Source organism: Phalacrocorax aristotelis, chromosome 2 (assembly GCF_949628215.1).
Source record: "Phalacrocorax aristotelis chromosome 2, bGulAri2.1, whole genome shotgun sequence".
Classification (NCBI taxonomy): Eukaryota; Metazoa; Chordata; class Aves; order Suliformes; family Phalacrocoracidae; genus Phalacrocorax; species Phalacrocorax aristotelis.
Window position 1 is genome coordinate 45,052,052 of NC_134277.1, and position 13,879 is coordinate 45,065,930.

The following is a 13,879-nucleotide window of genomic DNA, read 5'->3' on the forward strand; positions in this document are numbered from 1 at the left end:
TCTTTGGGGGGGATGCTAATATAGACTGGGTTTCTTGTCTTCACAGCCCCCACTGAGCCTTTGCTGTGCAAATTTGCTGATGGAGGGCAAAAGAAGCGCCAGAATCAAAGCAAATACACACAGAATGGAAGGCCGTGGCCCAGAGAAGGAGAGGTAAGTGCCACGCGGCAATTATTTTCCCGGGTTTGGCAGAAGTCAGCTGCAGACCTGGAGGTCTACCTTTCAGGGCTTCGAAGAAATCAGATTGCACACAAAGTACAATAGCTTCACACAGAAAAAGGTATATAACCAGGGGGGAGAGAGAGGCTTATAATAATGTGCCAAGTGTAAAGTTACAGAAGAGAATTTCAGAGTTTGGTGTGGAACTGTGCGCAGCCTTGCCCCACCGCAAGTGCTCTGTCTGCAGCCAGACCTGAGCCCAGTATTTTCTTATTGGTGCGCCGTCAGCACCCGTAGTGTACCTTTTATAAACCCCAAATCAATTTACATTTAAGGAACTCAACAATTTTATTTCTTCTGTATAGTTCCTGGTGATCAAACATGATCAGGGAATAGGTGGGCTGTTAGAAAAGGGAAAGATGCACTCGCACGTCCAAATGTATGGTCCAGGTAAAAATTTCCCAAAAGCTTATCCAAGCTGGGCTCTTCATTCTGTCCAAGACAAAACAGTTTATAGTAGCCTCGGCTCCATCATGTGCACAAAGTTAAAAAAAAATCTAACGGTTGCTTTGTGCTCTGCTGCAAATAGACTGTTACTGGAGTTTCCTTTCTGTATACTTATACATGAAATGCCTCCAAACATGAGTGAAATAAGAAAGGAGTTTCTTTGACTCTTCAAGAGTTTGTTTACTCTTCCTCAGTGTTATTATAGGGTAAAGACATTTGAATAAATGAGGTAGGTGTGGTCATAGTACCTTCTTATGCATGATTATAGCTATGAAGGCTGAAGGACTTACAAGTATTCCCATCCTAAACACCTATTCTTCATGTTTATGATTGAGACTTAAAGGAAAAAAAAAGTATGTTGCTCAATTTTGACCAACTAGAATAAAAGCTGGGTTTTTTTTTGGTGGGTTTTTTTTTTTTTGGTGGGTTTTGTTACATTTATTTCAAGTTTACAAAACAAATAAACAAGAAAACTGTTTGGTATTTCTAAGTTACTTGTTTCTAGAGGCTTTCTGCTTTTTTGTAACTACTTGATTTTGCTAACAGATACTTTTTGGACCATTAGCTTATGACATATATACACTAGCACAATTGGTGAGCTCCTAAAACAAACAGAAAGGCCTCTTGAAAGCATAGAAATTTCTCCCTCCAGCAAGGTGGTTATTGTACACTGTTACAACAGCAACGCTTCAAAATATTTTTAGCTCTGTGGGCTGAAAGTGCCAGTGTGGCAGCCACATTTACTACAAGAGATTGAAGAAGTCTCCAAAGGTTCATTGCAGTCTCTTATGTCGTATGTCTCAAAAAATGGAGACGTCTTCCTAGGAGCCATTATGGTTTGTCATGTTAAGGATCTACTGAGGAACAAGTGCCCAAGAAGCACTTCAAGCAGTAGACTCAGGTCATCATATACAGAGCTTGAAAAACAGAGGTCTATGTATAGGAGGCAATAATAAACACTTGATAAGATCCACAGTCCATATTTTAAAGACCTCTAAATCCCTGTTTAAATAGTAACTGGCATTGTAGCTATTATCTCCACTGTTCTATACTTCCTTCAGTTCAAGAGAATATAAAGTTAAAGCCAACAAGCCACCATTACGCCTATGGCCTCAGGGCATCAGCTTAATACATCCTACTCAGTTCATTTGCTCCCAGTGGAGTGGCTCATACTAAGCACAGTGATGTTCCTGTGACCTAGAGGCAGGGTGTAGTTGGTGTGTTTATAGCACCAACTTTGAAAAACTAGTTCTCAGTGCTGGGAGACATAATTCCTTATTGTTGTTTGCAGTCAACTACAGAGCTGTTGTCATGGTATAATTTACAAATGTGGAAAGATTGTAAAGATACAAGCTCAGAAATATTTCAAGCTATGAATGTGCTCTGTTTTCTTAGATTTTCTTAGATTTTTGCTGTTTACTAACATCTGGTTAACACCTTGCTGCACATTGGATATTTACTACTCAAAGCATCAAAGACAAGAATGCATGTTCTCTTTTAGGGTCACTCATTTATTGGATTTCCTCCCCACGATTGTAATTTTCTTATTTCCAATGTAAAATCCTTCTGTGTAATTAGTCTTATATTTTATATGCAGTAGGGTTTTTCTAACGCTTTGTCCTTCAGTGATCTTACTCTAACCACGATGTACCATTCCGTTCCCTGTGTAGCGGCACTCGGGTAACCTTCCGACAATTATTCCTGTCAACTTTAATTTCTTTAAAAAAGAACAGGGAGTGAGTAGTGAGAAATAATTGTTATATGAAAAATGCCATAGTTCTGATTACAAATGGGATCTGGAAATACTCCTTGAACCTCTGCTTTTTCTTGGTTTCTTCCCCAAAGAAAAGCATTGAAGTAGCATCCAAGAGATTACTCCTGCAGTATTTCCACCCTGGCCAAATCCTGCGGTATCTAGAGCAAGATGTATTTGGCTATTGTTCAGATAAGCCCTTGCATTCTTGTATACTCGTGTGAAGGGCATTTCTAAAACTTCTGAGGTTTAACCAGCATTAACACTGAGCATTCATGAGGATTATTGCTTGGAAGGACAGACCCCAGAGAAATGGCACAAACAGTTCTGTCACTAGCCTCAAATTTGAGTATGCGAAGCAGAGACAGGCAGCTGTGCCCAATACTCTGCTGTAGTGGGGAAATGGCAGGAGAGTTAGTGGGGAGGAGCAGGTTTTACCTCTCTGGCCATGCTGTTCTCAGAGGTTTTGCTCTCTTTTATGGAGAGCTTCTGGGGAATTTTACAGGAGAGGATTACTTTTTTTGGTAAAGTTTTCAGGCCATACTGCAGAATGTAATAGAAAATCTTATTCCTATCATACATTTTTGTAGATTGCTTCATAACCATATAGAAATACCTGTAAAAATTGGCTTACCTTTTAAAGGCAAGTCTTTAGGAATACTCTGAATTTCTCTAGGGGTTTTTTTGGGGGGGGGTTGGTACTTGGTTACTTCACCAGTTGTAACTAGGGAAAAATGCCTGACCTTGAATAGCACTTTCTAGTCCTTACCCTTCCACTCTTGTTTGAAGCCTCAGGAAACACTCAGCAGATTTATTGAGGCATTTGACTGAGGATTTGTGATGGCTGACCAGTTCTGGACTAAGGAGCTAAGAGCTTAGATTACTGATGGCTTTGTAAAAAGCTGTCAAATTAGGCATCTAACATACAGGTGCAATAAATGTACAGTGAAACCTGCAAATGTTGGAAATATTTGCAGTGAAATTCTGTCTTAATAACTGAATGATTTATTTTTTTTTTAATCTCAGGATAGTTTTTTTCTGAGTCACAGTGGTTTAATTCAGCGCTCTGTTTTGAAACTTTCCCTGACAAGATCATGTTGAGATTGTGAGAGAGGGTAATGATATTCAAATTCTGCCTGTAAAATATTTGATTTAATTTACCTCTAAATTCCAATTGACAAGTCTAGAGGTGGGTGATGTTTCTCAAAAAAAAGAAGACATTCATTAGCTGGAAATGCATCTGGGGAATCAAGGGTAGTTACAAATTGAGATCAGATTGGATTAAAAACTGCAGCTTAAAATTTACAACATAATCTTTTATTGCAGATTTACGGAAACTTTGTTTTGGTTATTCAGAAATAAAATCTTTTGATATGTGTATTTAAGACAGGTTTTATTTGAAATTTACCTAGTAGAAAGAGAGAAATCTCTCATAAACTGAAAACAAATTAAATGCTTTGCATCAGCCCGAAGTTCATTATTGTTTACGTTCTTCCAGAAATAAGTTCTAGATATGGTAGCCTTTTTGTATTTGGTCAGCCAAAACTGATTAAGTTTTTTTGACAGTCACAATATTTTGAAACATTTGATACTTCATTTGCAAGTTTCTGTAAAATTTAGACCATTTAAATATTTGCATTGTCTTTCTTGAAGAGAAAATCACCATTACAGTATTGGTGACAACAGCGACATCTGCCATTGAATGCAACCCCCTTGTCTTTGAATTTGGTCTGATGTCTGTAATGATATTTAATAATTGCCTCCCATAATTCTCCTGTTGATTATTTTCTTGCTTCTGTAATCTGGATTACATTTTTGTTTCTCAATAAACAAGAGGTTAACCTCCATTTCCTCCCCTTCCCTCTCTTCCTCCTTTCTCCCTTTCTCCTTTGTTTTCTTTCAAGATTAGTTGGTGAAATGTCTAAAGAATTAAACATGTTTTTAATTATTTCTTAAAAAAATAGGATGACCTAGTAGTTTGAGAATGTTGCTTTTGTTAACAGTTTCTCTTTTTATCTGCTATTCTTTACAATTTTTTCTAGTGCAAACAGTAATTTAGAGAGAAAAACATACAATAGGTAATTTGAGAGACTTCCCAAATTTTTTGTAAAGTCAGTACCAGTAAAGGGCTGAAGCAGTTGATCCTGGTGCCAGCCATCCGTTCTTTACCAGCAGCAAGCATTTAGAAATGATTAGTAGATCTGTGCCAGGCCCATTTATAACTCAGACATAGATTTCTTTTTATGCTTCCAAGCAGATAGGTACTACTTAGTTTTGTTCCATAATCCTCAGTGTCTAGGGCTGATGTATTTTATACCTAGACAAATAATTTTTCCTTTTCTGTGGGAGACAATTTCCAGGCCTGTCCATATATGCAGTAGTACCCTTATATGCAAACCACACACAAAGACATTTACTTTATATTTCACATGCATGTAAGTTAGACATTGGTCAGTATTTTGCATGCTTATTTTCAGCAAATGCTTAGTTTAGCAAAGACAGGAACTAAACCTGAAGAGAAGCCTACACAGAGGGAGAAAGCAGAAGGGCAAAGGTAACTGGCAAATAAGTGAAAACTTACCGATTAATGAGTCAAAAATTTTTCAGGACACAAGACTCAGTCGTTGCGGGCAATGTTTTGAAAAGGTGCCCAAGTGGCACATATGCCAAAGACCAGTTTAAGTGGTTGGATTTTTGAGCTTCTGAAGCACACAGATATATTTTTAAATAATGACTCATATGAAATCACTGTCCCTGAAATCAGGGACTGTTTTTACTCATAATAAGGACCACGGTTTGGTTAAAGTAGAATCAGGACTCTCTGATATTAGTTTTCTTAGTTTTCATTATGGCTTTGGATTTCCTTCTGTGGTGAAAAAGGTCATGCCATTTGCCCCAGAGGTTTTCTTGCTGCTATGACAGTGTCTTCTTATGCAGAATAAGCAGATGTTGGAGACGGGGAAAGGACATGTCTTTTTCTGCATGCCGTTGTATCGCCGACAGATAGTTGGTGGGCTGTCATTTTCAGTAGTGCTGCAAGCCATCCCTGGAATTCTTCCCAACTCACTGCAGCACACACATCTAGTGTGCAGATATGACTGTAATCCACAGCTGGTTTAACACTGTATCAGACTGATGGCAAAGCGGGTGTGCCAGATCCCCAAAAGCAGATGGTTCCTAGACCTGAAGAAGGCAAGGTTAAATATATGAGTTGGCTTTAGAAACAGAATAATTATATTGCATTATATATGCCTCTGTGAGGAGGATATTACCCTCTTTTTTTTTCTTTTTAACTTTTGTAACTTTAACTTACTTTTAACTCATCAGATAAATTGAAGTGGGAACGAAGTAACTCAACACCGAGAACAGAAGCTGTGTAGATCTGACTTCCAGTACAGTTCTGTAGGACAAAAAGGGTTTCTTGTCATTCATTTGGATATGTGAACTTGTCATTTTGTTTATCAGCTCAACCTCTGACCTTCTGAGGTTCATTAATCACTTCTCAAGTTTGACCTCAATATGATATATTTTTCTTTCCACAATCACTTTTTCCTCAGAACTTGCAGCTGCTTAAGGAGCACACATCACTGGGAAATGCTCTATTTCTTTCATATGTATCTATGTATTTAAGAAGTGTCACATTTGCATTCTAGATTTCTCCTTCTCTAAAAAAGAAAGGTGTTTTTTATTCAGAATGAAATTCACAAATAGTTCTAATAAAGTGGAATATTTCTGACAGAACTGTTTAAATAATCAAAGGAAGGAACTCTGCCAAGTTAACTTAACTGCTAACTGAGCTTATTTTATTAAATCGGTATTCTAAACAAATCTCATTTGTGTTGTTGGTTTCTTCCCCCTCCTGTCTCTTCCTTCTTCAAAGTGTTTCGGTCAGAGTATCTGCTGTCAGGGCGTAAGAGATCCTTGTGCTGTGATGCCTGGCAGATACTAGCAGTGGTAACAAAACAAGTACAGGAATTTCAGTGTGGAAATTTCAATTGATTCCACTGTAGTAGCCAAGAGCACGCCCCTTCCCCTGAGACGGCAGTCCTCCATCGTGCAAGGATGAAAGGATGAGTCAGAGGAGATGGAGAAGAGAGACTTACCTTCTGGTCTAACTCCCACATTGGTTCACAACAGAAATCCCTTGAGTCCTAGGGTACAACCTTCTTTTTCCAAATCTCACCGTGAGGAGAAACCCAGGGAGTCTCCTGCTTGGAAAATCCACCACACCAGTGGATTTCACCTCTTTTTAGTTTGTGGGCTTTTACAATTTTTTTTTTTTTTTTCCAGTGGGACTGTGGCCTCCTGCACAACAGTAAATCCTGTGGTGACAGTTAGCCTTGCTTTGCGTGGGTGCTCCAGCACTAGGCGTAGGCTGGCCAGAGCAGGTTCAAGGAGATATGGTGAGGATTCACATCTGAGGTAGAGGCGTGGGACATCTCTGTAGTAGGTCAATATTATGGTGAATTTTTGCACGCCGTGAGGGAAAGATGCATACACTAAGAGTAGGTGATGATATGTTGGTGAAGCTGTTTGTGGAAGCTACTTCTCAGCAGCAAATAAGACATCATGCAACCTGAAATTCAGTGATTTATAGATACTTCTGTTTGCTGGAAGACAGATATTGGGCTGATAAAGGTTACTTTTGTGAGATTTCAGAGAGATTTGGAAGAGAAATAATAAAACCCACCTTACTTCACATGATATTGAGGACATGATAGTTTTTTTAATAATCACTCCACAAGTTAATCATTTCTTTGAGAGATTTACAAATCCAATTTACATAAGCAATGCAAATGTGATGGTCTAAGAGTCTTTTTAATGAGGCAAATGTGCTCATTTATGTTCAAAACATAACAAAGGGAGGGAAGAAACCAGAAACAGAATACCTTGTCTTTGTCCATGGAAAAGTTTTCACAGTAAACTCTTGAACAAAGGCCTTCAAGCTTCCTGGGGGAACCCTTGCCTTCCAAAGGCTTTCTGATATTTCCTGCACTTTCTTGAAGGAAAGAGCTTAAATTTAAAGAAAGGTGCAGACTGGGTCTCTTGTTACTAGAACCTTTTTGTTCGCTGATGTCAATAGTTAGAAAACTGCAGCAACAAAATGGCAAAAATCTTCATTCCTTTGTCTTAAGTTTAGACACTTTGGTAAAAATAAGCAATAAGTAAACACATATGGTTTAAATAGTCTTTTTTAAAAATCAGTATTTTAAATGAGCTGGTTTTATTTCTGTGCCACTTGTGATATTCTGAACACACCATTGTGTTCACAAGTGATCATTGAGAATGGTCTTTATTTATCATGGTGTGTGGGACTGATAGCAAATATGCCTCTTTTTTTCATTGCTTTCAGGAATTGCATGTTGAAACGTTGAGGTGCAGGATTTTCATTCAGTAGCTGAGTATGTGTCCATTATCTGACTGAGCAGCATAAAAATTCTGCGGTTCAGTTATCCCCTCATAGATTTATCTGACAAATATTTTCCTAAAGCAGCGTTCCATCATCAGTGCCACTCTCTCTCAGGTGGCATTTCATCAGGAAGTGTCACTATCAGAAGGAGGAATAAGACCTTGTCCTTCCACTGAAACATGAGCAAAACAGTGGATAAAAAGACCTGGAAGAAAATACTCTTCAGCACAACTGAGGACTGCTATAGAGGCATCAGCCAGTGCATTGGTGTAGTTAATACCGTATTAAGCACAGTGACAACTATATTCAGTACTGTTCATGACAGAATATCCTGGACCTCTATTGCATAGAAGTCTGAGGCCAACCCTCATATTCTGTATTCGGTATTTTTGGAATTCCTGTTTGTGTTCTATGGAGGAAAGTGCAGACAATTTTCCAGTAAGTTATTATTGCTCGTCAGTTTTTATTCCTGATGAATGAGGATGCTTCAGACCATAAATCTTTCACTGGTCCAGGCTAACTGTTGCCTCTCCTGGGCTTCCAGCCAGCATAATTTTGTAGGGAGGAATTACACAACTTGATGAGAAAGAAGTAAATAGTCCTCTGTTAGCAGCTATTTGAAATAGCAGCTGTTTAAGGCTATTCAGCAATGGGGGATATTAGCAATATTACTGGGCAAACTGTAGGTGGTGTACCATATGCATGTATTGCTGCTACACGCTGTGTCATATTTGTCTAATGTGAAATTTTTATTTACTGACAAATGGGATAGTGATATTTATAGTGGTCACTGCTCAAGTACTTGAACAGATCTGGTAATCTGTCACTGTGCAGAATGGATATGGAGCATGGATAAGATGAGTGTCTAGCCTTTCATATTTTGTACTTTCCAGGCCCACAATGGTGTCCCGTATTCCTAGTACCAATAATATGTAATGGCTGTGATGCAAATATATAGAGAACAGAGTATGTGCGGTTTGTCTGCGTGTACCCATAGGCAGGTCTTGGGCGTGATAGGGGCGGAGGGCAAGCTGAGGGTCTGTGCACAACCGTGTGCTCTAAAATCAACTGGAAGTGGCATAAACGTGTGTTTGCAGGTTTCTTCTGGACACTGAGCATTGTTAGGACTCCAGTGAAAGAGCTGCTGCAATTTATCCTTTCTGCACCCTCATCCTTATTTATGTCAGAGAAACTAAAATAAGAGCCCGCCCTTCCTTTGTTGCCACTTTGTCCCCAGGTCCCATTAATGCAAGCTGTGGTATATAGTAGGCTCTGATCCAGGCAGCCCTAAGGACTGTTACATCTAGAAACTCCCTTATTTAGAAAGCTTGGATCTCTCCTTTCACAAGGGATTATCAGGGATTTTTGTCTTAGTCTTAAGTGTGATGAGATGTTAAGGTGTCAACATCTTGATTTATAGATAATATCTTAAGTTATTTTTAAGTTTTTTAAAAAAATGTTAGAACTAATTTTTCTGTCCCTCTAGGGCTTGTACATACTATTTAGGTTGTCTTTGCCAGAGCAGAAATATAAAAAGAGAGCAATTAGAAATTTTATGAGTGTTGAAAAGAGAAAGGACAATAAGAGAGGATTTTTTCTCTAAAATGTATTGCACACAAAACTGTTTATGATATTAAATTATGATATTAAAGTTTTATTTGCTCTCTTTTGGGATGATCTGTATACATTTCCATTAGTAATTAATGCAACCTTACCAAATAATATAATATGCTGAGAATGTATAAGACATAAGAATATAAAAGCAGGTTAAGTAGATCATCCCTTATTATTTTCTAAGCTAATTATTTTTTTTTTCATCAAAATTAGCAGTGGTTGGGGTCACCCTAAATTTGACTCTCTGGCATTTTAAACTTGCAGAAATAGCCATTTTTATTTTCCTATCTATGGAATTAATGCATTTTTCAAAAATAGCAGTGTGTTCTTGGCCTTAGTCTCCTGAATTATCCTTTGCTTGGGAGACAGTACATATTTTATTAAAACAATGGCTTTTTCAATAAGCAAAGCATTTCCCCTAGCATCTGCTTAAAAGAATAATGTGAAAAATATACATAAGTTAGTGTGTAGCCTACCCTTTCAGATCAGAAATTATTTTTGGCATCTGGAAACTTGGACCATCTCCTTTTAGACCAGTGTGCATCTGCTGGCCTCACCTGGCTTTTCCAGGAGTGCTGCCTGCTCTCTGCCTGTTCATCACCAGAGCATTTACCCTGGCTGCTCACCTGCCTGCATGGGAGCCAGCCAAGCCCGAACGCTTTCCTGACCTGTCTGAGCAGCCATCTGCAAGGCGGCAGATGCCATTATTCAAAAATACTTTGGTAGATGGGTCCAGGGGCATTAAAATCTCCGACCAGGAGCATGGACCCTGCTGCATGGTTAGTAAAGCACTTGTCCTTGAAGCAAATGCTTCTGTCTCATATCTCAGGCAGTGAGCATATGGTGTGTATGACAAGTGGAGAGATATACAGTGCACTGGGGTGGGAGGGTGCCATGGCCATTTTTCAGCTGTTACCAAAGAGAGAGGAGCACCTTGAGTATTGGGGGCCCTCTCCTCCTAGCTCTGCACAAAGGGAAGTGCCTTCCCATCTCCTGGTAGTGTCTTACATTGGAAAGTATTTCATGAAAGGAGGAAAAAGAATAATAAGGAAGGCAAAAAGTCAAAGCAAATGCAGTGTGTGGGAGGAGAGATTATCAGTCCCACATCTTAAAGTGGATGCTGGGGAAAAAAGCTGGTCCTTCCTGCACGGCCCCAAACTCCTGTCTTAGAGCATAAGGTGGAGTGGGAAATTCAGTCTCCATCCCTTTCTTTCCCTGCCTTTCCTGCGGTACCTGTGGACATGTCTGCTAATGGTGGCGGTGGTGACGGTTGTTAACTGGATGCTGTTTTGGCACTGCCAAATCCTTTCGCACAGGTCACCATCTGCTTGGTGGTGAACAGCAGTTGAAAGGCTCTGCGTAGCCCATTAACAAATTCTTTTGCTGTCCAGACCTCTGAAGTATTTTAAAAGCCCTGTTTAAAAGCTCAAGTACTTTTTTTTTTTTTGGTTGGCCTTTTCTGCTTCACAGCCCACATTTTGTTTCTTGTCTCATGATAATGAATTAACTGTAAGTACAAATGACAGCCCAGGGAAATGGTAGACTGGGGCACACAGGGTGTGGCCTTTGGAGGAAAGATGAGACTCCTTCCTGAGAACCTCTAGTGCAGTTGGCTTTAGAATATTTACCAACTACCTGTCTCACAGGCAACAGCAGGATTTGGCCCTGTCTTGTTATAGTGTGCAAGCAGATGTAAATGCGTTGATCTCTGTGGAGTTATTAACTGCTACTGGTGCAACAAAACCACCTTTTGGCCTAAATGTTATGGAGAGATGACAACCCACATACTGATCAGATCTGTTTCTCAGGGATCTCTCAGGCACGGGAGGTAGCCAATCTGTCTGTGCTGCTTTGAGCCATCTGAGCTTCCCTGGAGAATTTAGATTTCCATCTAAGTTGCATTCAGTTTTTATTCATATTGGCTTAGAGTATGTTTAATGTCTTTTTTGTCTTTTTTTTTTTTTTCCCTTTTTTTTTCTGCAGTAATAGTAAAAATCTGTTTTTCTTCCCTAACTATGTGCAGGCTGGCATGGCTTTGACTTACGATCCAACAGCTGCTATACAGAATGGGTAAGGAATGCATGTTTTCTTATGCCTTTTTAAAAATTATTTTGAATGCCATCTTCTGTTTTCTCTTTCTGTGGTGAAACTTACTGAGAAGCAAATTCACTCAGTCGTATTCTGTCTGAAACATGTAATGCTATATTGTCAAGTTCTTCTTTTAGTTTTCCTTTTGTTTTCATGCCCTCTTGTTTGTAATATCCATTTGAATGGGAAGTTGTTTTTCCTAATAGTTTCCATCTCTGTTTGGCAAATGCTAGTGAATGTTTTTTTAAGCTCTCTCTGTCATGAAATGGCAACCAGTAAAGTTTCCCTTTACTGACTTTGCTTTTGTTAAAATAATCATTGAAGATTCCAGCGTGTGTTGGATAATAGAGCTGTTACTTCATGTGGGGTTCTCTCTACAGGCTGGCTGGCTTCCATACCATTTTCTGAATAGAAATGCCTAATAAGGAGAAAGCCTTAAATTAGTGTATAAGGAGATGGGATTTAGGGGTAAAAATCTGAGCAACACCCGTCATTTCTCAGCTATGGTTTGCCAACACAAAGAATTGTAACTTTTTTCAAATTTAGCATAGAAGTTACATCATCCTATTATTTACCTGCATGATTACATTTCCAATTATTTCATGAGCTAGAAAATAGAGCCTTGAAATCTAACTGTCCTTTCAGAGAGGTTAACAACAATTTGAAGAGAAGCAGGAGGTTTGGCCCTGAACTCTTTGACAGTCACTCTTTGATCAGAGAGAAGTTTGATATGATTATCAAATTCCATGCATACTCCCATCTGCATTCTGCAGCTGAAAGGGAGAATATATTGATATAGGCGAGAATGGGTTTATTTGTTAAATACTTGTTAGGGCACTGCTAGCTGAAGCATCTAGGAAAAAACTAACATTCCTTGCAGTTAAAAAAAAAGAAAAAAAAGGAATTGGTTATAATAGTATATTTTGCTTAATTGCCCTTTACAAGCAGTAGCTTTGTAGGACTCATGATATTCCCATGTTGTAGAGGAAGCGGCCAGACCAGAGCAACTCAAAAAAGAGGGGTTTTGCATAGCTGTGATTTCAGAATCCTCTGGTTCTGTTTCCCTGTTCTGACCTCCAAATGAGTCTTTCTCTGCTCTCGTCATACTTCTTAGTTGGTAACACATTACAGGCTATAAATAAAACCACCACTACTTCATAATCCACCAGTGTTTCATCCAGACAACTGGCTTTTATTTCAAAGGAATTCCTGCATGTCAGTTGCATGAATGTTTTGGAAGCTGTAGTTTGAATGATCCTTTGAGATTAATATAATTTTGCTTCAAGAATTATTTTTTTGAAATTATGAAAGTTATCTCAGAATCAGACATTATTCTTATCAGAGAGTACCCATGCTGCTCATGTGTTTAGGCTACTCGTATGGTTTGGTCACTCAATTTTTTGAACAAGCAGTCAACTGATCATTAGGAAAACACTGCAGTTTTTTAAATGTTATTTTATTTGAAAAGCATGAAATAAACTACAGCACTGGATATGTCTGTAAGAGTGACAATTAATTACCACTTTGACACATCTCTTCTTTCTAGGTGTCAAAATATTTTCAATTTCATCAGGACAAAACCATCTCATTCAAAATGCTCTTGCAGTGAGATCTTGACTGTATGCATTATCATGAGGAGAAGCTCTTACTCTGTGGAAAAATCGATTTGTCCACCAAGTTACACAACTGCTGTTCCATCCTTTGGTTGTATCTTTAAAATGCTGTCACCTGAGGATCACCAGGACCCTTTGGTTACACAGTTCCTTTAAAGCTCCCCAGGCATTCACTTAATAGTCCCTACATATCCTGTAGTTACAAATTTTTACTATTTTTCATAAACCCCTTTACTTGCAAGTACAATAAAAATGTAGCTCATGGGCTTTATCTTAGCTAAGTCTGGGAGCACCTCGATGCTCTGCTTGTAAAATGTCCAAATGCGATGTGTTGCTCACAGATACAACACATGGGTATCATAGCAGGTGTGTGACCACGGTGAGAGAGAGTTAAAGGCTCTTAAGTGCTATGAAGTAGAACAGGTTAACATAATCGTCAGTGAAGAGGTCAGAGAAGAGGCATTAGGCAAACACATTGCTTTTCCTCAGGGTGAGGAGAGTCTGGAAGTCAACACGAAGCTGCTGCTTGCAGCCCCCTCGTGTTGAAGGTGTGCCCATACCCACCATGTGAGTAAAATGCTGCATGATACTTTGCGGTAAGGTGGACCAAGCAGCTAAGGTTTGCATGGAGCAATGTTACCCAAACGTCTGTAAAAGAAAGACTGCTTCCTTGTAGCAGGCCCGTCTGGTGCAGTCAGGTTGAGTGGGTGTTGATCCTGCACACGGCTCAGGACT

At 39.1% G+C, this 13,879-nt stretch overlaps 1 protein-coding gene across 8 annotated transcripts in view; it reads left to right on the forward strand.

Annotated features, from left to right (window-relative positions):
• RBMS3 (RNA binding motif single stranded interacting protein 3) overlaps nt 1–13,879 on the forward strand; it is a 728,945-nt gene that overhangs the window by 637,111 nt on the left and 77,955 nt on the right. For all 8 annotated transcript variants that reach the window (XM_075083285.1, XM_075083286.1, XM_075083287.1 and 5 more), the window contains 2 exons: nt 47–153; nt 11,467–11,513. In XM_075083285.1, coding sequence (XP_074939386.1) covers nt 47–153; nt 11,467–11,513 — 154 coding nt within the window. The remainder of the gene's footprint in view (nt 1–46; nt 154–11,466; nt 11,514–13,879) is intronic.